At 49.5% G+C, this 24,025-nt stretch overlaps 1 protein-coding gene across 2 annotated transcripts in view; it reads left to right on the forward strand.

Annotated features, from left to right (window-relative positions):
• The window catches only part of CACNA1C (calcium voltage-gated channel subunit alpha1 C), a 1,657,037-nt gene that overhangs the window by 1,458,837 nt on the left and 174,175 nt on the right, over positions 1-24,025 (forward strand). For both annotated transcript variants that reach the window (XM_086952879.1, XM_086952878.1), the window contains exon 35: positions 21,776-21,941. In XM_086952879.1, coding sequence (XP_086809005.1) covers positions 21,776-21,941 — 166 coding nt within the window. The remainder of the gene's footprint in view (positions 1-21,775; positions 21,942-24,025) is intronic.

The following is a 24,025-nucleotide window of genomic DNA, read 5'->3' on the forward strand; positions in this document are numbered from 1 at the left end:
GTGGTCTCGGATCTTCACATAAACTAGTCAGTCACTCTTCCCACTTTTTTTGCCAATCCGGACACTCTGGCTGAGAGAGCTCTGCACTCTTTGGATTTAAAACGAGTGTTGAAATTCTACCTTGATAAAACAAAGAGCATACGAAAGTTTGACCAACTGTTTGTAAATTATGGTCCATTGAATACAGGTTTTCCTGCCTCTAAAAGGTGCATTTCCAGATGGATAGTGTCATGCATTTTGTTATCTTACCAGTTAGCACAAAAGCAAAAGCCGACACCACGTTCTACAAGAGGCAAAGCTGCTATAATAGCAATGCTTAGGAATGTACCACTTCATGAAATTTGTAGGGCAGCCACATGGTGTTTGGTTCATACCTTCGCACGCCATTACTGCCTTGGTTCTGACACTCAGGTGGATGCTCAGTTTGGTCAAGCATCCCTGAGAAATCTATTTGGGTAATGTCTATGTCTATGTATTTATTTTTATATAGCGCATAATTCACCAATAGGTCTCAGAGCGCTTGCGAAACAACTGGAGAGAAGGGAACCCAAAGGGGAATCATTACCGACTAAAGAGCCATGTTTTAAGGTTTTTGCAGAAAGTTTTAAGGTTGGGGTCCAGTCTGATGGTTAGTGGTAGTGTGTTCCAGGTGGTGGGGCCTATTTTGGAGAAGCTCCTGTCTCCGTTTCTCACGGTCCTGACCTTGGGGACCTTTAAAAGATGTTTAGTGGAAGAGCGCAGGGTTCTCCCGGGACAGTAACCTTGGAGTTTCCGCTGCAGGTATTTTGGTCCGTGTCCATTGATGGATTTATGCACCAGGCTACAGATTTTGAATGAAATACGTTTTCTTATGGGGAGCCAATGGAGCGCCTTCAGACAAGGGGCTGAAGGTGTGCGGGGTGGGAGGTCTAGAGTCAGCCTAGCCGCTGAATTCTGCAGAGTCTGGAGTTTGGTGAGGGCACTGTCGTTCACATCGGCCAATAACGCATTTCCGTAATCAAGACGACTGATTATGAGGCCTTGAATGAGCGGTTTTCGAGAAGCAAGTGGGAGCCACTTAAAAAATTTTCTAAGACTTCTCATTAATCCAATACTTGAATGGACAACTTTGTTTATGTGTGGGGTCAGGGATAGTTTATCATCAATGATGACTCCCAGATTTCTGACTGTATTTTTGGGGCCGGGCAGGAGCCAAGGGCCGTAGGCCACCATTCATCGGACCAGATTTTATTGGCCATGCCAAATAGCATGATCTCTGTTTTTGCAGCATTCAGCATTAAATAATTGTTGTTCATCCATTTTTGAATGTCGATCATGCACTGTTGGAATCTGATTTTGGCATCTGCAGGATTGGGGCCTAAGGTTATCAGAATCTGAGTGTCATCAGCATAGGATATCGTATCAAAGCTGTGTGCTTTGATTACCTTTGCCAGTGGGGATAGATAAACATTAAATAGAGTAGGGCTCAATATGGAGCCCTGCGGTACTCCTTTATCATTTTCCACAAAGGAAGACGAGAATGGACCGATCTTAATCTGAGATTGTCTTCCGGCAAGATAGCTCTGGATCCAACTGTGTGCGCGACCTCCGACACCAATCTCCGCCAGCCGTCTCAACAAGACGCTATGGGAAATGGTGTCGAAGGCCACCGACAGATCCAATAGGATCAGGATGGCAGATTGTTTGGCATCCAGGGCCAGCCGGATGTTGTCTACCACCTCTAGAAGCGCGGTCTCAGTGCTGTGGCAGGCTCTAAAGCCCGATTGGGAGGTGTCTAAGATCAAGTTGTCTTCTAGATATTTAGTCAGTTGATTATTTATTAGGGACTCCATTACTTTGCCAAAAAATGGTAAAAGGGAAATAGGGCGGTAGTTAATAGGCAGTTTAGGATCTGCATTGTTCTTTTTAAGGATGGGTTTCACTGTTGCTTTTTTCCATGTCGCAGGAAAGATGGCTTGGGTAATCGACAGGTTAAAGATTTCTGTGATTTGAGTTGTCATGACAGATGAAACTTTTGCAAGGATCTGGGCCGATGCTGGATCACTTGGGGAACCTGATTTCATTTTCTTAAGTTTATCATTAACTTCTTCCTCTGTAAAGGTATTAAATTCTGAGAGGGAAATAGGCAGAGATGTTAATTGGGCGGCAGGCAATTTGGGTGTGCTGATATTTTTTTCCTTAGCGTCAGTGAATTCAGTTTCTTTAGGAAAGGTTTCGTGTATGATATCTATTTTTTCTTTAAAATAGCTTGAGAGCCTGTCAGCCCACTCCTGGGACTCAATGGTGGGAGGTTGGCAGGAAGCAGGGTTGGTAAATTCTTTTAGTATGGAATAAAGCTCTTTATGGGAATTGCCCACTTTTTCAATTCTATTTCCCAGGTAACTTTTTTTTGCTGCAGCTATCTGGCACATATATTCTTTATGTGCGGACTTGTACTTTTGTTTATCAGTAAAGTCGTTAGTTTTACGCCATTTGCGCTCTGCGCTCCTGGCAGCCTGTTTGGCAAGTTTCAACTCAGGAGTAAACCAAGGAGACCTAGTATTAGGACATTTGGTTTGTTGTTTTGGGGCAATATGGTCCAATGCCTTAGTGATAGCTATGTCCAAATTTATTACAGCTATGTCTGGGTTCATGTTGGGAGTCACAGGAGAGGGTGTAAATGCACTGGCAAAGGAATCAGGAGTGATTTTGTTCCAAGGCCTGCTTAATTTCGCCTTCTTTGTATGGACTGGTTTAACCATCTTCATACAAATGTTAAACTTTATTATCATATGGTCTGACCATAGGACTGGGCAGAGTTCCACCATTTGTATATTCTGGGAGTTAGTACATAAGAAGTCAAGAGTATGGCCAGCCTTGTGTGTAGGACCAGTTTCTAGTAGCGTCATGCCAAGAGAATTGATGCTATCAATGAGTTCCATGGTGTGCGTGTCTTGTTTTAATTCTATATGATAGTTAAAATCACCTATTAGCAAGAAATTATTGCAGGCAAGGACATGCGGGGCCAGAATCTCTAATAACTGAGTGGTGAAATGAGTTTTGCTATCTGGTGGTCTATAAGCGAGTGCTCCTTTCCATGATTCATTATTGTTTACTTTTAGGGAGAAAACTAGAAATTCACCTCTCTCTGTAATTTGCGTGTCAATGATGGCAATATTTATATGAGATTTAAATACTATAGCTGTTCCACCTCCCCTTTTTTCAGTCCTATCTAGTCTTATGATACTATAGCCCGTGGGTAGGGCTGTTGCAAGGTCAGGGAGGGATGAGTCTTTCAGCCATGTCTCCGTAATGAAGAAAAGATCTGGCTGTTCTAGGTCAAGTAAAGACCATACTGCTAGGGCATTTTTCGGTAGTGAACGTACATTGCCATACATACTGCTAAGATGTTTGGGACATGGCGTAGATAGAGGCTGTTGGGCAGAACTATGGGGCAGGGAGTGGGAAGTATTCAGAGAGAGGAGCTCAGACCGGGTATACCTGATGATGGCCATGGCGCGGTGTTGCCTCAAGATGCAAGGGAGGTGGCGGCTTGCGCTGGTCTGGCGCGGACGGGCGCAGACGGGCTTTAACTCTGGCGCAACTCAGGCGCACCGCTGCGCGCATCCGCTGCGCGCTCTGCCTTGTGTGTGAAATTTATAACCAGCAGCAGCACTCGGCCACCGCCTACCCGGAAGAGCCTTTCCCTCCACTTCAGTCGGGAAAGTTAACCCACGGTGGGCCGGGGAAATGCCGGGGCGGGGCTCAGTGTAAAGGCAGCCGGTATTAGCAAGTAGTGGTAAATATTAGTACAATGACGGCGCAAAATAGAAGAGAATTATTTTAAAAATGCTATTGATTCAGCAATAAGTGTCAAACACATTTAGGTTACAGTTTTTAAAAATGCTATTCAGTTTGATCGAGTGTCATTCAGCTAGCGTTCTAGGCAGTACAATTTGTTCTCATACCCCCCAGTCGCATCCGCTGCGCGCTCTGCCTTGTGTGTGAAATTTATAACCAGCAGCAGCACTCGGCCACCGCCTACCCGGAAGAGCCTTTCCCTCCACTTCAGTCGGGAAAGTTAACCCACGGTGGGCCGGGGAAATGCCGGGGCGGGGCTCAGTGTAAAGGCAGCCGTTATTAGCAAGTAGTGGTAAATATTAGTACAATGACGGCGCAAAATAGAAGAGAATTATTTTAAAAATGCTATTGATTCAGCAATAAGTGTCAAACACATTTAGGTTACAGTTTTTAGAAATGCTATTCAGTTTGCTCGAGTGTCATTCAGCTAGCGTTCTAGGCAGTACAATTTGTTCTCATACCCCCCAGTGGTATCCGGGAATGTCTGTTGGTAAAATGTTTTGGCAGGCTGGTATTCGCCTGCATGGTATGGGGATGGGCTTGCTAATCTATTCAGTGCTTATGACTATTGATGAGTATCCCCTGAAAGAGAAGGATAAGTTCTCTTCCAGGGGATCCTCATCAATAGTCATAAGCATTAGAATATTCCCGCCCATGCGCGGGACCCCGGAAACAATATATTATATGTGCCCCACATATACATATACATATATATATAAATATATATATATAAAAATAAGCAATTGCAGCCAAATAAAACAGTAGAGCTGGAATATGCTGTGAAGAATTTCCACCATACATGTGTATTAGCATTAGAAACATGATAAACAACACCAATGCTTGTTTAGAAACTGTTTTAATGCTTAGAAAACAGCAGAAATTCTTATAAGACACTGTAAGCATATACAGCTCCCAGGCTGCATTGCAAATACCCAGTCTAAAAAGACTGAAAAGCTAACCCTGTGGCTGCATGTACCAAAACTGACGCTGTGCCTTTAAGGCACCTCTGCCCCTAGCTTCCCATCATGCCTCAGGGGTTACAGTTAGGTCAGTTGTTCTTTCCGGCTCCTTCAGGAAGGACCCTGGATACACAGCTCCACAGTTTTTCTGCCTTTTTCAGTCAGAAAAGCTTCTAAAGAACATTTTTTTTTGATTTACTTTGACTTTTTACAAATCCATGAGGGGAAGATCTACAGAGAGGAAGAGTTCAAAGAGACCCAGAACTCCCTCCAAAGGCAAGTCAGAGCGTCCATCGACCTCAGCGCCGGGCTCGGCGCTGAAAAAAATAACTGCTTAGCAGTCGAATTTTTGTGAGGTTTTTCCTGTCAGGATGCCTTCATTATTCGATGATTGCCCTTCTTGTGGCCACAAGAAGGCAAAAACGGACTCTCATGAGGTCTGTATTTTATGCTTGCCAGAAGATCATGATCCAAAGGACTGTTCTCATTGTCAAAACCTGTCTGACAGAACTTTAAAAGACAGGGAGAGGAACAGGCTCTATGGTTTGGCCCAAAGCATCTGATGGAAAAATCGAAAGATAAAGCTCCGTCAACGTCGGGACCGGCGTCGACGAGGAAATCGTCGTCGAAAAGAAAATCACCGACGACGAAGAAAGCTCCGCCGTCGTCAACTAGGCGACGATCGGCGTCGAGAGAAGCCACGAGATCTCCGTCGACGAGAAGATCGACGTCAAGACGTAAGTCAACTCCGCCGCCGTCAACCAGGCGACGGTCGGCGTCGAGAGACAGAATACACTCGCCGTCGTCCCAACGTCGACAGGCTTCGAAGAGTGTGACACCTCCGCCGAAGTCTCCACGGAGGCGCTCGGCGTCGAGGAGCAAGAGCCCCCTCGGACGATCGTCGTCGAGGAAGGGATCATCGTCGAAGACGTGTCGGCGCTCGACGTCGAGGATGTCCGATCCTCCGCCGTCGCCACATGCCAGGTCGACATCAAGGGCTTCGTCGACGACAGGACGTCGAAGGCCATCTCCGTCGCCGACAGACCAACGTCGGCCGACGTCGAGACCTCCGTCGACGGCAGGGCAACGCCGTTCGACGTCGAGACCTCCGTCGACGGCAGGGCAACGCCGCTCGACGTCGAGACCTCCGTCGACGGCAGGGCAACGCCGTTCGACGTCGAGACCTCCGTCGAAGGCGGGACGACGCTGTTCGACGTCGAGGGAGAAGACACCGTCAGCGGCTCGACATCACAGGTCGACGTCGAGAGAACACGGGTCGTCATCGAGGCGTTCGACGTCGAAGATTATCACTCCGTCGACGCCGCAGAGGCGTCCAACGTCAAGGGAAAGACTTCTAAGACGTCCGCCAACACCGGTGAGACGAAAATCCCCTTCAGTGCCTTCGACTATTTTGGTGACCCAATCGGCTTCTCACCATTCCTCCTCAAGGGCCTCTAGCTCATCGAGGTCCAGTTCCAGGAGTAGAAGTCCGTTGCCCCAGCGAAAGATAACACTCTCGCCAAGATGGTATGCTCCTTTGCACACGTGGAAGGATTCTGGAGCGACGGAGAGGCTGCACAGATATGTAAGCCCACTCCACAGGTCACCTCTTCAGAGACTGGTAGAAGAGGCAGACAGACAGAGTCCTATCAGGCACCAATCACGCTCTCGGGAGAGGAGAGCGGAAAGGTCGCATACCCCCAGGGTCTCCCGATCACCGCGGAGAGAGCATCCCAGATCTCAAACGCCGAGAAGGGAGAAACGAACTGAGAGGTCGAGATCTCCACGAAGGGAGCGTCGGAGAGAATCACGTTCTCCTCGAAGGGAAGACCGACCGAGAAGATCGCCAGTGAGGAAGGTAAAATCTCACCACAGGAGAAGGAGAACACCATCAACCTCCTCCTCATCCTCTTCAAGATCTTCTAAAGGGGATTACTCCCCAACGCTGGCAGACAGCCCTCACTCCAGAGCTTCCCCGCTTGACGACGTCAACACATACCTAGACGTTCTTCAAAGGGGCGCTCAAAAACTTCAAATAGAAATGGCTGTTCCAGAAGTTTCCACTACTGTAATTTTTGAGACCCTTCGGCACAAATCATATTCACGGCCTTTGCTCCCATTGGTTCCAGGGATAATGGACCCAATCAAGGAGGTCTTCCTCACGCCAGCGGCAATCAGGGCGGTTCCGGCACGTATCCAGAAAAAGTATAGGCCGGCCGACTCGGACCCAATCTTTGTTAAAGGGGAGCCTGCGGCGGACTCTGTTATCGTAGCCTCAGCTAGGAAGAATCACGCAGTCGCACCCTCTTCTTCAGTTCCTCCTGACAAGGACAGCAAGACCCAAGATTCTTGGGGACGCAGAGTGTGCAGCACAGCAGCTTCATCACTGAAAGTCTCTAGTGCCTCAGCACTTCTCGGCAGATATGATAGAGCACTGTGGGACTCCATGGAACGATTCAAAGAGAAATTGCCCAAGGAGGACCAGAAGGACTTTGAGGAAACAGTGACGGAGGGCTGTTTGGTGGCAAACCAAATGATCAGTTCGTCCGCAGATAACGCACTCCTAGCAGGACATGCCTACTCGCATGGGGTTTGCGCGAGAAGATCTTCTTGGTTGCGGTTGACGGGTCTCAAACCAGATGCCCAGCAACGCATCCTCAATCTGCCCTTCTCAGGATCTTCACTCTTTGGGGAGCATGCCGATCAGGAAATGACCCGCATGAAAACCGAATTGGACACGGTGAAGGCGGTTGGTCTGGAAAAGAAGAAAGAGCCGTTCAAGCGACGCTTCAAGACCAACAAGAACCGGGGAGGCCAACAGAGGGTTCAAACCCCTCAATGGTCTCAGAACAAGCCACAAGGGAAGACACAATACAGAGGAGGAAAATCAGGCAGAGGCAGAGGCGGACATCATCAGTCCTCTGCCACGCCCAGAGGAGGCAAGGCCTGAGCAGTGGCTTCCTCTGGCGCCGTTACCCACTCCAGTGGGAGGAAGTGCTTCGCAACACCTGGAAGAGTGGGTCAGCATCACAAAAGATCAGTGGGTGCTGAATATACTGCGCAATGGATATGCGCTACGTTTCCGGAAGAGACCACAACCGATTCCTCCAAAAAAGACTCGCTCGTACCATCTAAACCTCCTCAAAAGGGAGGTGAGCGTCCTCTTGCAGAAAAACGCAATCGAAGAGGTACCCCCATCCCAAAGGGGGAGAGGAGTGTACTCAAGGTATTTTCTAGTCCCCAAAAGAGACCAAGAGGACAAGTTCAGACCAATTCTAGATCTTCGGTCCCTCAACAAAGTGGTGGTCAAAGAGAAGTTTCGCATGCTGGCACTTCATCAGATATGTCCTCATCTACAAAGTGGAGATTGGATGTGTTCGGTGGATTTACAGGACGCGTACTTCCACATTCCTATCACACCAGGTCATCGGAAGTACTTGAGGTTTCTGGTAGGGAACAAGCATTACCAGTACAAAGTACTTCCGTTCGGTCTGAAATCCGCACCAAGGGTGTTCACCAAGTGCATGGCAGTGGTAGCGGCATGTCTACACAAAAAAGGTCTTTTTGTGTACCCATATCTGGACGACTGGCTCCTGAAGAGCCAGTCCCCTCATCAAGCCACCAAAGACTGTCGTCTGTGTCTTCAACAACTACACAGGCTTGGGCTCCACGTGAACACAGAAAAGTCAGTCCTGCATCCCACGCAAACTATCCACTATCTGGGAGCGGTCCTAGACACAAATTTAGGAAGAGCGTTTCCTTCGCAGGAGAGACTATCTTCCATGGGGCAGAAATGCAGAAAGTTACTTCAGTCTCCTCGTCCAAAGGTGCGAGAAGTAGCGTCTCTACTGGGCTCCATGGCGTCCTGCATCTTCCTAATTCCAAACGCCAGGTTGAGGATGCGTCCTCTTCAAGAGTCTGTGGAAGACCAGTGGGACCAAGCGACTGGAGATTGGGAGGATCGAATCATCCTATCTCAAGCAGCACTGTCCTCAATACAGTGGTGGACTCGCCCTCGGAATGTCTTGCAGGGAGTCCCTTTTCAGCAGCCTCTTCCTTCGATGTCTGTGATAACGGACGCATCTCTGGAAGGTTGGGGTGCTCACATGGGTCGTCTTCAGATTCAGGGTCGCTGGTCGACCAACCTTCAGACTTACCATATCAACATGCTGGAACTTCGAGCAGTACATCTGGCGCTCAAAGCGTTCCTTCCAGCAATCACAACGGACAAGATCTTGGTTCAGACGGACAACACTACAACAATGTTCTATCTGAACAAGCAGGGAGGAACACGGTCTCGCCCTCTGTCTCAGGAGGCCCAAACCATATGGCACTGGCTTCTGGCTCGGGGACTGTCGGTGGTGGCAGTACACCTTCCAGGCGAGCTAAACACAAAGGCGGACGCACTCAGCAGGCACTTCGAAGATCAGCCAGACTGGGTGCTAAACGACGAAGTAGTCGAAGAACTCTTCCGTTGCTGGGGCCGTCCAGACATAGATTTATTCGCGGACGACGAAAACGCCAAATGCCACGCCTTCGCGTCCAGGTTCCACCGACCAGGGACACAAGGGAACGCTCTCCTGCTGGAGTGGACAGGAATGTTCGCCTATGCGTTTCCTCCTCTGGCTCTGATTCCGAAGGTGGTGGCCAAGCTCATCAGATCGAGCATGGACATGATCCTAGTTGCTCCGGATTGGCCGCGACAATGGTGGTATCCAGACCTATTACATCTGTCGCTGTGTCCACACAGACGTCTGCCATGCAGACCAGACCTGTTGAGCAAAATGAACGGGAGGATCCTGCATCCCAACCTCCCGTCACTGAACCTGACTGCATGGCTCCTGAGGTCTTGCAATACGGACACTTAAATCTGCCTCCAGAATGTATGAATATTTTAAAAGAGGCAAAGAGGCCTTCCACTAGGGCGTCTTATGCATTCAAGTGGAAGAGATTTTTCATTTGGTGTAGGGACCATGGCTTTGATCCCACCACAGGACAAGAAGAGGTAGTCCTCCCTTACCTCCTTTACTTAGCGACATCAGGGTTGAAATACGCTTCTATCAGGGTTCACCTATCTGCCATAGTAGCGTACAGAAAATCACCTACACAAACGTCGTTTTTTCAGGTCCCAGTGGTTAAGGATTTCCTTCAGGGATTGAAGAAGGTCTATCCCCCTGTGAGAAATCCTTCTCCTCCCTGGGAGTTGAACCTGGTTCTCTCCAGGCTGATGTCTGCACCGTTTGAACCTATACACAAGGCCTCCTTGCAGCATCTCACTTGGAAGGCGGCCTTCTTGGTGGCAATAACCTCTGCTCGCAGGGTTAGCGAGATTCAAGCACTCTGCACCAAGGAACCCTACACGGTGTTTCACCACAACAGAGTGGTAATGAGAGCTCACCCCTCTTTCCTTCCAAAAGTGGTATCGGATTTTCATATAAACCAAACGATTACCCTTCCTTCGTTCTTTCCTAACCCATCGACCCCAGCTGAGAGGTCGTTGCACTCGTTAGATCTTAAACGGGTGCTAAAGTTTTACCTAGAAAGAACAAAGGGCACCAGAAAGACAGACCAACTCTTTGTCAATTATGGGTCAATGAGGACCGGGTTTGCGGCAGCCAAGAGGTCCATCTCCAGATGGATTGTCTCATGTATCAAACTAGCATACCAGCTGGCTGGCAAACCTTTGTTACAATCACCCAAAGCTCATTCCACTAGAGGGAAGGCAGCCACAACAGCATTTTTACATGACATTCCCATGTCAGAAATTTGCAAGGCTGCGACATGGAAATCAGTCCATACCTTTACAAGGCATTATTGCCTAGAGTCTGATTCCAGAGCGGATTCTCAAGTAGGGCAAGCCTCCTTGAGAAACCTATTTGGGTAGAATAAGGCCTACTGTTTGGGCCTACGAATGTGAATGTTACCTGTTGATTCCTTTGCCCGCAGGGATGAGGTGAGGCTCGCTACTCTATTCTAATGCTTATGACTATTGATGAGGATCCCCTGGAAGAGAAGGATTAGTTACTTACCTGTAATCCTAGTTCTCTTCCAGGGGTATCCTCATCAAAGTCATAAGCAACCCTCCCGCCTCCCCGGGCAAAGGACTTTGTTTATTAAGTAGGAGATGTTTTAACCTGTTATTACCATGGTTTTGTTTTCAGTCTCCGAAAAGAACAACTGACCTAACTGTAACCCCTGAGGCATGATGGGAAGCTAGGGGCAGAGGTGCCTTAAAGGCACAGCGTCAGTTTTGGTACATGCAGCCACAGGGTTAGCTTTTCAGTCTTTTTAGACTGGGTATTTGCAATGCAGCCTGGGAGCTGTATATGCTTACAGTGTCTTATAAGAATTTCTGCTGTTTTCTAAGCATTAAAACAGTTTCTAAACAAGCATTGGTGTTGTTTATCATGTTTCTAATGCTAATACACATGTATGGTGGAAATTCTTCACAGCATATTCCAGCTCTACTGTTTTATTTGGCTGCAATTGCTTATTTTTATATATATATATTTATATATATATGTATATGTATATGTGGGGCACATATAATATATTGTTTCCGGGGTCCCGCGCATGGGCGGGAATATTCTAATGCTTATGACTTTGATGAGGATACCCCTGGAAGAGAACTAGGATTACAGGTAAGTAACTAATCCTTACTTACCTGTAATCCTAGTTCTCTTCCAGGGGTATACTCATCAAAGTCATAGGCAACCTTCCCTCCTTTCCGGACGGATACCAGACCTATATATGTACCTGTTACCCATGCTGTGATTACACTGTTATAAGCCATCCAAAAGAACTGACCTAACTGTCACCTGTGGTGCACGATGGGAGCCTGGGGGTTCCTGGAGGTCTTAAAGGCATGGCGCCAATTTTCGAATTGTTTTCTATGCAGCTTGTCTAGGCTAAACCTGCCTCTATGATCCTGCCTGTTTTTACCTTTGAAGTTAAAGATTGTGTGTTTCAAAGAAACTCAGGGCAGTTTTCTTCTTTACATATATCATATATGGTGACTTATATGTCTTTCTTTGATCAAATGTAAAAGTTTTACATGCAGTAATGGCAGTTTTGGAGCCTAATATGGTGTTTTTCAGGATGCATATGTATTTGTATATGCATCTTGTTAGACCTGTCTGGCTTTTTGCGTAGTCCCTCCAATTTATTATTTATTTTGTCCCCTTTTTGCCCCTCATACCCTTAATAATTTTTGTCCACTAACTTTTTCTAGGTGTTGGTCAAGGGGATAGGTGTTCTTTTCCCCCTCATAATTTTTCACCTCAGGCCTAGAGGCCTGTTCTGACAGGAAAATAGTTGGAACCACAAAATGGTGGCTACCAACTGCCCTAACTGCCAAACCCAGAAACTGTCCCATAGAGTAGTATAGGGCATTCCAGAACCTTCTGGTCCCTTCTGGACCTCTGGGCGTCAGCCTATAAAAGGCGGAATGCTGGACAGCCATTTTGTCTGTCAGTGAGGAGCAGTTAGAGTGAAGGCTGAGGTCTGGTAGGGGTAGGAACCTGAAGGGTGGACTGCTCTTCAAGAGTAGCCCTCTGTCAAGGCTTTTCCACCGCCCATTCCTGTTGTCCTAGCCAAGCTAGTTCATCCTGCTGACCCTGGACAGTTAGGTGAAAGGGTTAACTTTCGTGATCTGTGGAGCTGAGGAGGACCCTGCACTGGGAACTGAATTAAGAGGTCCCCTGTGCCCCTATGTCTGTCCAGTAAGGAGGGCTGGTGGTCTAGTGCTGGAAAAGTGCACTGTGGCTTAATCCTGTGGGAGCCCCCCTTTGATCCCCCCTCCCTTCCTAGGGCAAGTAGTAAGCTTTTGGCCTGGGTAGAGCTGGGCTCCTCTTACCAGTGTCTGGACTTGTAGTGAGCAATCACTCTCCTAACTGTCAAGGTGGTGGAGAGTGGAGAAAGGTCCCATTAAGCCTGGGCAGTCTTGTGAGGCTATTGCCGTGAACGGGACCCCAGGGGCGCCTACCGCGCTCTGTGACAGCGCCCGGTGAGATCAGGAGAGAGAGAGCGAAGTGCTCATGCCCGGCGCCGGTGCGCTAATTCCCCACTGAATTGGGGACTGCCTTGCAGGAGGGGCCTAGGACCGAGCAGGCCCATTGCGGAGACACTGTACCTCCGCGCATGTGCGCAAGAACCCGTGTGTGGGATTCGTCGTCTTCCGACACTGAGAAGAGCTGAGAGGAGAAGGCGGCTGCGTCGAGTGGCCGGGGTCCGATCGGAGCGCCGAGGGACAGATCCTTGTCAGCGAGGAGCAGCCCTGCCGAGTGGCTGAATCACCGTGACAGCGCCTCGGTTTGCTCCTGGGAGGGCCTCCGCTCCTCTGAGAGGGGACGGGGAGGCCGATCACTGAAAGAAAAGCGTCTTGCAGGCACAGAGGGTGAGCGGAAGAACCGCCTGCTAGCCACCCTCCCAAGTAAGCAGGGAAGAGTGAGGGTTGGCGAGGGAGAGCTGGTTAGGCCTCCTGATCGTCTGTCTTCCTCCCCACACTGGGCAACACTGATTGAGAGGAAGAGGGTGGAGGGCCTGAAAAAAGAGTGACATAACTTCCAAAACTGACCGATTCAAGAAGCCTGGTTTTACCTGTGGGGTGAAAGGAATATAAAGGCCTCATTAAACCCCTGGTTCTTGACAATTCGTGACAGCTTGCCCCCCCCGATGGAGTAGAGTTACGGAGGAGTAAAAGCAGAGTACAGTGTGTAATTATCTGGCCTATGAAAGTATTAGTGTTACCTGCCAGGCATGGTTATAGTGCTTGACTAAATGTAATGTACTGATAAAGCTAATTGATAATTTGCTTAGCAGTTTAAAAGGTATAATTGCTATTTCCAAGACAAACTGAAATGTCCTAAGTTGTAAATTTTGGAACAAAAGAGCAGAGATAATATTTTTATAAACCAGTACATATTTTTCTAACAAATTGGTGTAGTGTCCTTTTTAAGTGTTATTGCGTGGATTTACTGCTGGGTGGTTTGCAACCTTCACATTTATGCCTCTAGTAATTATGTCTTACCCTAGGCCAGGCTACCCTAGGTGACCTGACATCCCAGGTTCCAACAGATTCGTGTCTAGCGGTGGGATACTGACTGAGGTTGCAGCTACTCAGTAGTAATTAAACGCAATACACTGGCCTACACCAGGAGTTTTCTCCTTGCGGCCCTCCTGATTTGACTTTTGTTTTTTTCAAATTTGTTCCTGGTGGTGGGTGGAGGTAGCTTTAGGTTGCCCTTGCAACTCAAATTTCCTGGTGTGTATAAACTGGTTTTGCCTATTTCAAAATGGTGTTTGCATTAGAAAACCTAGATACCTATTCTGTGGCTCAGCTGAAAGAGTTCTGCCAGAAAATGGGGGTATTTTTCAAGCATGGTGCCAGGAAGGGGGAGCTCCAGACCAGTCTAAGGGCTTGGGTGGAGGCACACCGAGAAGGGAAGGAGGAGGAGGAAGGGGCAGACCGGGACACGGTGGTGGAGATAGATGGGTTATTCCACTCTGAGGGGGAAAACTTACTCCCAGGACCAGTGTCCTATTCCAGGAGGGGCAGTAGCGCCTCTGGGGGAAGCTTAACTGAAGCCGAGCTCACTGATAGGAGGGAGAAAAGACAATTGAGATGGGAGTTGGCTAAGCTGGAGCAGGAGAAGGAGGAGAGGAGGATGGCCCATGAGTTCAGGTTGAAGGAATTAGAACTCAGAAGCCTGCGACGGGGGTCCTCTCCTGAAATGAATGGTGGCAGCGAGACAAAAGAGACAGCCAGGGAGTCCAGACCCTATTTACAGAAAGACCTTACAGCTAGCTTCAGTCAGGGGGACGACATAGCCAAGTGGCTGGCTGCTTATGAGGTCTCCCTAAGAGCCCATGGGGTGCAGGAAAAGCATTGGGGGGGTGGTTTGTATAAATACATGCCTCCTGCTGGTCGGGACACCTTGCTGGCCCTGGAACCCGAAGAACAAACCAACTACCCCACCATGAAGCTGGCGTTGGTAAGGAAGTCTGGGCTTACCCCAGAAAGGTACCGTCAGAAGTTCAGGGGGAGCCACAAATTAAGCACCCAGAACTGGGTGGACTTCCTTCACTACGCCAGAAAGGCTTTAGAAGGTTGGGTCAAGGGCAGTGAGGTGAAGGATTATGAGGGGCTGTATGATCTATTTTTGAAAGAGCACCTCCTCGAGAAATGCTCTCCCGAGCTGCGCCAACACCTGGTGGACAGCAAGCTGACCAATCCCCGGAAGCTTGCAGAGGAGGCGGACATCTGGGCAAGTACCCGGGTGTCCTCAAAGGGGACTGGAGGGGATTCCCAAAAGGCCGGACAGGGCGCCCCCCAGAAGAAGGAGGGGGGAGATAAAAAGAGGGAGTTCTCTAAAGGTCCCCAAAATAATTTCCAAGGGAAGGGAGCAGGTTTCACCCCTAAATCAAACCCGCCCAGAAACCCTAATCCTGGCCAAAGCCAGCAGCCAAGGGTTCTCCACTGTTTCGAGTGTGGTGGTGTTGGACATTATAAGGGAGATGTCAGATGCCCAAAGAGACCACCCCCTCCCACCGGAGGAAAACCACCGGGAGTAGCTAGTGTAGCGCTCGGGGAGGAGTTGCCCTTAGATAAGGGGGGTGAGTGGGCGGGTGTCACCTTAGTGTCCCTGGGAGAGCGGGAGATGGTTCCAAAGATCCAGGTGCGCCCAAATACTACAAAGTATGGGCAATGGGTCACCATCAATGGCCAGAGAGGGGAGGCTCTGAGAGATACAGGAGCCAGTATGACTATGGTGAGAAGTCAACTGGTGTCTCCAGAGCAGTGGTTCCCAATGTACTCCACCCCGCCGCGATGGCTGACGGCAGAATGGGCCACTATCCAGTGGCTGAGGTTCCCTTTGAGTGGGAGGGGGTTGCAGGTTCACTTCGAGTTGCCGTAAGCCCTGCCGTGCCAGTTGATTGTCTGCTGGGGAATGACATGGAGCACAACACTTGGAGAGAGGTGGAATACCGGACGCACTCTGCGATGCTGGGTACACCTGACTGGGCCTGTGCGAGCACACGGTCTGCGACTGCCCGGAGAGGGAGTTCGCCTGGGTTGGAGCCTGGAACAATGGCCCAACCCGCTGCCAAAAAGCTTCGGCTTCCACACCCCATGTGATAGATCGGCCACCTGCGGTGGTGGACCAGGAGTCCATGGAGGGGGAAGTAGACTCTCTGGAGGATTTACCCATCCCTGCTGAGTGGCATGTGGAGGGAGGTCCTACCAGAGAGGAATTCTGTAAGGGGCAGAGGGAGTGCCCCACCCTTGAGGGACTGAAGCGTCAGGCTGAAGCCCAGGCAGCAGGTGATGTTACGGGGCACTACCATATTTACTGGGAGGATGGACTCCTCTACAGTCAACCCAAGGTACCCTTACCTGGTTCGTCAAGGGCCTTGGTAGTCCCGCAACAATACCGAGCCTTTCTGCTGGAATTGGCTCATGCTATACCCTTGGCAGGACACTTAGGCCAGGACAAGACCTTTGCTCGGCTTGTCCTCCACTTTTACTGGCCTCAGATGAAAGTGGCGTCCAACACTTACTGTCGGACATGTGTAACCTGCCAGGCCAGTGGGAAAACAGGGGTGAAGCTGCAGGCTCCCCTGGAACCACTTCCAGTCGTTAGCACACCCTTTGAGAGGGTGGGCATCGACATTGTAGGGCCTTTAGATCCACCAACAACAGCTGGTCACAGGTTCATCCTGGTTCTGGTGGATCATGCCACACGGTACCCAGAGGCAATTCCTCTGAGGACAGTCACTGCACCTGTGGTGGCTAGAGCCCTAATGGGGATCTTTACCCGAGTGGGATTCCCCAAGGAAGTTGTGTCTGACAGGGGGACCAACTTCATGTCAGCTTACATGCGGGCGATGTGGAAGGAGTGTGGAGTGACCTACCGGTTCACCACTCCTTATCACCCCCAGTCGAATGGACTGGTTGAGAGGTTCAATAAGACCTTGAAGGGCATGATTAGAAGTCTGCCCGAAAGCCTGCGGAGGAAATGGGACGTCCTCCTACCCTGTTTGCTCTTTTCCTACAGGGAAGTGCCACAAAAGGGAGTGGGCTTCAGCCCCTTTGAACTTCTGTATGGGCACCCTGTACGCGGTCCTCTCAGCCTGGTGAAGGATGGTTGGGAGAAGTCTCCCAGGAAACCCCCCCAGGATGTGGTGAGCTACATGCTGGCCTTCAGGAGCCAAATGGCGAAGTTGTGGAAGCAAGCTTCTGACAACTTGGAGGCCAGCCAGGCAGTCATGAAAGAGTGGTATGACCACAATGCTCACCAGGTGGAACTGGAGCCTGGCCATTAAGTGTGGGTGATGGAGCCTGGAGAGCTTATTGCCCTCCAGGATCGCTGGACAGGCCCCTTTGAAGTGTTGGAGAAGAAGGGTAAGGCCACATACCTGGTGGACCTTAAGACCCCTCGACAGCCCCTACGGGTGCTGCATGCCAACCGACTCAAACCCCACCATGAGAGGCCCGAGGTCATGTTGATGATGGTGACTGATGGGGAAGAGGAAGCGGAAAGCGAACCTCTCCCAGATTTATTCTCGTCTCAAGAGAAGGATGGGTCAGTGGAGGGAGTGATTCTCTCTCCCACTCTAACTCCTGAGCAGCGGGAGGACTGCCGCCAGATACTGGAGCAGTACTCTACGTTGTTCTCCCTTGTACCGGGAAGGACTCACCTGTGTACCCATGATGTGGACACAGGGGACAGCCCACCAGTGAAGTCGAAGACCTACCGGCTGTCCGACAAGGTGAAGGCTAGCATCCATGGAGAGGTTGCCAAGATGCTAGAGCTGGGAGTTATCGAACCTTCCAACAGTCCTTGGTCCAGTCCGGTGGTGCTCGTGCCAAAAGCTGCGCCACCAGGCACCACACCAGAACTGAGATTCTGTGTGGATTACCGAGGACTGAACTCAGTGACAAAGACAGATGCTCATCCGATCCCTAGGGCGGATGAATTAATTGACCGGCTAGGAGCTGCCCAATATCTGAGTACCTTTGACCTCACTTCGGGGTACTGGCAGATCTCCTTGACAGATGGAGCAAAGGAAAGGTCAGCCTTCTCCACGCCTGAGGGACACTTCCAGTTTTGCGTGATGCCCTTTGGGCTCAAAAATGCCCCTGCCACATTTCAGCGGCTGGTGAACCAGGTCCTCTCTGGAATGGAGAGTTTCTCTGCTGCTTACCTGGATGACATTGCTGTCTTCAGTAGCAGTTGGGATGACCATTTGCAACATTTGCAAGCAGTTCTCCAGGCCCTGAAACAAGCTGGATTGACAATCAAGGCCAGCAAATGCCAGATTGGGCAGGGGTCGGTTGTGTACCTTGGACACTTGGTGGGTAGGGGGACAGTGCAGCCCCTGCAGGCAAAGATTGAGGCAATCATGGCCTGGGAACCCCCCAAGACACAGACTGAGGTCCGAGCTTTCCTGGGCCTCACAGGCTACTACCGTCGCTTTGTGAAGGGGTATGGCACTATTGTAACGCCCCTCACAGAGCTCACCTCTAAGAAACAACCTCGACGGGTAGTTTGGACGAACGCTTGTCAGCAAGCTTTTGAGAAATTGAAGCAGGCAATGTGTGCAGCACCGGTCCTGAGGGCCCCAGACTTCTCCAAGGAGTTCATTGTCCAGACAGATGCATCAGAACATGGCATTGGGGCAGTGTTATCGCAACTAAATGAAGAGGGCCTGGATCAGCCTGTGGTCTTCTTATCAAGAAGACTGCTTCCCCGGGAACAGAAGTGGAGTGCAATTGAGAGGGAAGCTTTTGCGGTGGTGTGGGCTCTGAAGAAGCTGCGGCTCGCACTTCCTGGTTCAGACTGACCACCGACCCCTTCGTTGGCTGATGCAAATGAAGGGGGAAAATCCCAAGCTGTTGAGGTGGTCCATCTCCCTACAGGGAATGGACTTCCGGGTGGAACATCGGCCTGGAGTGGACCACGCCAATGCAGACGGTCTCTCCAGGTATTTCCGCCTTAGTGATGAGGACTCCCAAAGGGTTGGGTAGTTCTCCCCACTTTCAGCTGAGGGGGGACGCGTGTTAGACCTGTCTGGCTTTTTGCGTAGTCCCTCCAATTTATTATTTATTTTGTCCCCTTTTTGCCCCTCATACCCTTAATAATTTTTGTCCACTAACTTTTTCTAGGTGTTGGTCAAGGGGATAGGTGTTCTTTTCCCCCTCATAATTTTTCACCTCAGGCCTAGAGGCCTGTTCTGACAGGAAAATAGTTGGAACCACAAAATGGTGGCTACCAACTGCCCTAACTGCCAAACCCAGAAACTGTCCCATAGAGTAGTATAGGGCATTCCAGAACCTTCTGGTCCCTTCTGGACCTCTGGGGGTCAGCCTATAAAAGGCGGAATGCTGGACAGCCATTTTATCTGTCAGTGAGGAGCAGTTAGAGTGAAGGCTGAGGTCTGGTAGGGGTAGGAACCTGAAGGGTGGACTGCTCTTCAAGAGTAGCCCTCTGTCAAGGCTTTTCCACCGCCCATTCCTGTTGTCCTAGCCAAGCTAGTTCATCCTGCTGACCCTGGACAGTTAGGTGAAAGGGTTAACTTTCGTGATCTGTGGAGCTGAGGAGGACCCTGCACTGGGAACTGAATTAAGAGGTCCCCTGTGCCCCTATGTCTGTCCAGTAAGGAGGGCTGGTGGTCTAGTGCTGGAAAAGTGCACTGTGGCTTAATCCTGTGGGAGCCCCCCTTTGATCCCCCCTCCCTTCCTAGGGCAAGTAGTAAGCTTTTGGCCTGGGTAGCACTGGGCTCCTCTTACCAGTGTCTGGACTTGTAGTGAGCAATCACTCTCCTAACTGTCAAGGTGGTGGAGAGTGGAGAAAGGTCCCATAAAGCCTGGGCAGTCTTGTGAGGCTATCGCCGTGAACGGGACCCCGGGGGCGCCTACCGCACTCTGTGACAACGCCCGGTGGGATCAGGAGAGAGAGAGCGAAGTGCTCATGCCCGGCGCCAGCGGGCTAATTCCCCACTGAATTGGGGACTGCCTTGCAGGAGGGGCCTAGGACCGAGCAGGCCCATTGCGGAGACACTGTACCTCCGCGCATGCGCGGAAGAACCCGTGTGTGGGATTCGTCGTCTTCCGACACTGAGGAGAGCTGAGAGGAGAAGGCGGCTGCGTCGAGTGGCCGGGGTCCGATCGGAGCGGCGAGGGACAGATCCTTGTCAGCGAGGAGCAGCCCTGCCGAGTGGCTGAATCACCGTGACAGCGCCTCGGTTTGCTCCTGGGAGGGCCTCCGCTCCTCTGAGAGGGGGCGGGGAGGCCGATCACTGGAAGAAAAGCGTCTTGCAGGCACAGAGGGTGAGCGGAAGAACCGCCTGCTAGCCACCCTCCCAAGTAAGCAGGGAAGAGTGAGGGGTGGCGAGGGAGAGCTGGTTAGGCCTCCTGATCGTCTGTCTTCCTCCCCACACTGGGCAACACTGATTGAGAGGAAGAGGTTGGAGGGCCTGAAAAACGAGTGACATAACTTCCAAAACTGACCGATTCAAGAAGCCTGGTTTTACCTGTGGGGTGAAAGGAATATAAAGGCCTCATTAAACCCTTGGTTCTTGACAATTCGTGACAGCTTGCCCCCCCCTGATGGAGTAGAGGTACGGAGGAGTAAAAGCAGAGTACAGTGTGTAATTATCTGGCTTATGAAAGTATTAGTGTTACCTGCCAGGCATGGTTATAGTGCTTGACTAAATGTAATGTACTGATAAAGCTAATTGATAATTTGCTTAGCAGTTTAAAAGGTATAATTGCTATTTCAAAGACAAACTGAAATGTCCTAAGTTGTAAATTTTGGAACAAAAGAGCAGAGATATTATTTTTATAAACCAGTACATATTTTTCTAACAAATTGGTGTAGTGTCCTTTTTAAGTGTTATTGCGTGGATTTACTGCTGGGTGGTTTGCAACCTTCACATTTATGCCTCTAGTGTTTATGTCTTACCCTAGGCCAGGCTACCCTAGGTGACCTGACATCCCAAGTTCCAACACATCTTATCTATAAATATGGATATTTTATGTGTATATAGATGTAAATATATGCATATTGTTAGCTATTGCTCTGGGATCCCGCACGTGGGCGGGACTATTCAGTGCTTATGATTTTGATGAGTATACCCCTGGAAGAGAACTAGGATTACAGGTAAGTAACTTATCCTTATTTGGGGGCGGAACGCCCACTTTGCCTCTCATTAGAGATGCACTGCTGGGCATTCAGGAAAATGGCGAAAAGGCATGGAAACGCGCGCTAACGTGCCCATGCTGATAGGGCGTTAAGATTATCGCTGCATTAGCGGCAAAAAGTGCCACTACAGGAGTGATACTGCCCTTGATGATATGTTTGGTAGTTTCAGCCTTCCAGGCTGGGCAGGGAATGCTTGAGAGTAATTCTTTCAGTTCAGCCTTCTGCAGTTGCAAATAAGCAAAACAGTCTCATCATGGGAGACGGGGTGGCGAAATGTGTTAAAGAGTGGCTGAATGATAGGCACTGGAGTGCTGATCCGTTGGGTATAATCAAAGAGGCACCACAGATAACCGGACACGGTATGGTATGCCTGTTTGCTGATAGCAGGATCATGACACAGGGTGAAATGAGGCATAGGTATGAAAAAGTAGAAGGATCAATCAATGAGTTGGACACTCCAGCTGTCAACAGCAAAATCATGTATCCAAGCTATGGAAATCCTGCATAGAGAGAGCAGGAGAATTTTCAAGGCATAAAACAGGAGAAGATTTGTAGGACTGCTATAATGGATCACCAGTGTGTAAACGGTGTGACAAGCTATGGTAAGACAGGAAAACAAGTTATGCAATGCATAGCGAGGGTTATAACCACTGGAAAAATACAGGTTCTGTGAGTGCTGTGTATAGATCACCAGTGACATCTAGCAAAGAATACACCACGCATGCTTTGGATGGTTGTTTACATTCTTCCCCATCTCCTTTTTTTCTCCAGGTGTGCCACTGGTGAAGCGTGGCAGGAGATCATGCTCGCTTGTCTTCCGAACAAGAAGTGCGCCCCAGAGTCCGAACCCACCAATTCCACGGAAGGGGAAAATGCCTGTGGGAGCAGCTTTGCTGTGTTTTACTTCATCAGCTTCTACATGCTGTGTGCCTTCTTGGTGAGTCTCAGCCTCTGTGCAAAGGATCTGAGGGTCCCCAGTTTCATTGCTTGCTCACTTTTTCAGCAATCATGTGCCACATGATCTGTGAACATGCTCATAACTGATTGTGTAGTATAGGCAGGCATCTGCCATTGTCCAACTAGGAAGTAACACTCATCATACTGAAGTAATAATAATGATAAGTACAACAATAACCAAGGAAAGATGGTTAAAATAACTGGGGGTAAGTGCAGAACAGGGCAAAGGTGAAGAGCAATAAGAATCATATCTGTCAAAAAACGTGACTGTAATGGGAAATGTGAGTAGTTTTGAAGAGCAACTAATGGTGAGCGTGGCATTTTAACTGAAGGTAAATTATGCAGATTCCTCAAGGACTCTATGCTGCAACCCCCAAACCAAATGGTGATAGTTAGCTTTTTATTCTAACCCATTTAACCGAGCTGATGGGGTATATCATTTGGGTCCATCTGATTATCCTCCGCTACAGGCAATTGCGTTTTACCCCATGCAAAAACCCATTCTGATACACATCCGCTAGTCCTGGAGGTCTTCCCTTCCTGTTCCCTCCATGGATACAAACTTACACCTGCACTTTATTGGAAAACCTTTATATATATTCTTGCCCTGAACACCCACTTCCCACTCTCACGTTCTAATATGCGGGAGTAAATTGTTGTACAAGTTTAAAACCACATCTCCAGCACATTTCTCAGCACATGAAACTGCTGCAGAAACGAGATTTGGTGTTACATTTCAGCTGTCAGGAAAACAGCACCTCCCTCTCCTCCATCATCATAGTTTTACTCTTTACGCCTGTGTCTGAGCTCTTGAATCCGCAGAGCAAATCACCACTATCACTGTGCAACCAGCCCAGACTTTGTGGACAGTCTGGAGGCTGTTCTGACTCACGTCCTCGCAAACATCCTGCTGCACAACCCAGTGATTCATTCCCCACTGCACAGTGGCGGCCCAATGCTTTTAAGCAGTGCCAAGTAGAAACATAAAATGATAATAACTAAAAGTTATTATCATTTTATGCTTCGTGTCCTTCAGCTTTGTGGGTGGGCTGGTGTGTGGGGCTGCTGTGCTCTCGTAGCAGGGGAGGAGTGGTTTGCCGTTTCCTAGGTGCGCAATGACTGTTTGTTTGGCCCTCTTGGGATGCCCAAACCAGTCATGCGCACTTTCTCCATTCTCCATGCAGGCTGCATTACAGCCTGCATGGAGAACATGCCCCCTCCAGCCCCTGGCTGTGTGCCTTGTCACAGCGCTGAGACCAATCACAATAATGCTTTGCAGTGTTGTGATTGGCTTAGGGGAGGTAGCCTGGCTGCCTGCTTCCTGTTCCTGGAGTCGGAGGCAGGAGCGCAGGAGCAGAGACATGGTACCCGACCTCAAGGTAGGTTTATTTCTTTCTTTTTTATTCCCCCCTCCTTCAAATACCCCATAAAATACCCCGCGTGCCTGCCCTGAAACCCGCGAGCCATGCCGCCCGCCACTGCCTTTGCATTCCATACAGTGCAACACCCTTCTAATTAGCATCAGCCTTGGTCCGTATGGAACCGCAAGATACTCTTGCATCCTCCATGTCAAGAAGACCGGGCTAATGCTTCGTGAGCCTAACTGATGGCAGTCAGGAGGACACACCCCATTTCTCTCAGTCATCCAACATATCTATTCGATGTCATTCTGCACCAGGTTCCTCGCTACCTTTGCAGCTCTTGAAGCCCAAAATGCCTAGCTGTGAAATGTCACCTCCACGGGCAACTCATTTTGGCATTGATAGCTGTTTCCCAATGAAAGTAGAGCCCCCCTCCCACCCCCGCTCAATATCACTTTTGTTAGCAGGATCCCCTACTAGACCGACCACATTGAACATTGATTCCCACAGAAGTGTATAACGAATCACTATAGACAAAAAGACCTTATCAAATTTCGCCTACTACCAAGATAACTCACAATCATTTTCTCTAAGATTCCATGTCAGAACATTGTAGTCGGATTCTCTGTCTTGTTCAATCCTAATCCTGTATATTTCTATTAAGGCATGGAGGCTCCAGAGGGTCAGATAACAACAACATTTG

This window comes from Lissotriton vulgaris, chromosome 1_2 (genome assembly GCF_964263255.1).
Source record: "Lissotriton vulgaris chromosome 1_2, aLisVul1.2, whole genome shotgun sequence".
NCBI classification, from domain to species: domain Eukaryota; kingdom Metazoa; phylum Chordata; class Amphibia; order Caudata; family Salamandridae; genus Lissotriton; species Lissotriton vulgaris.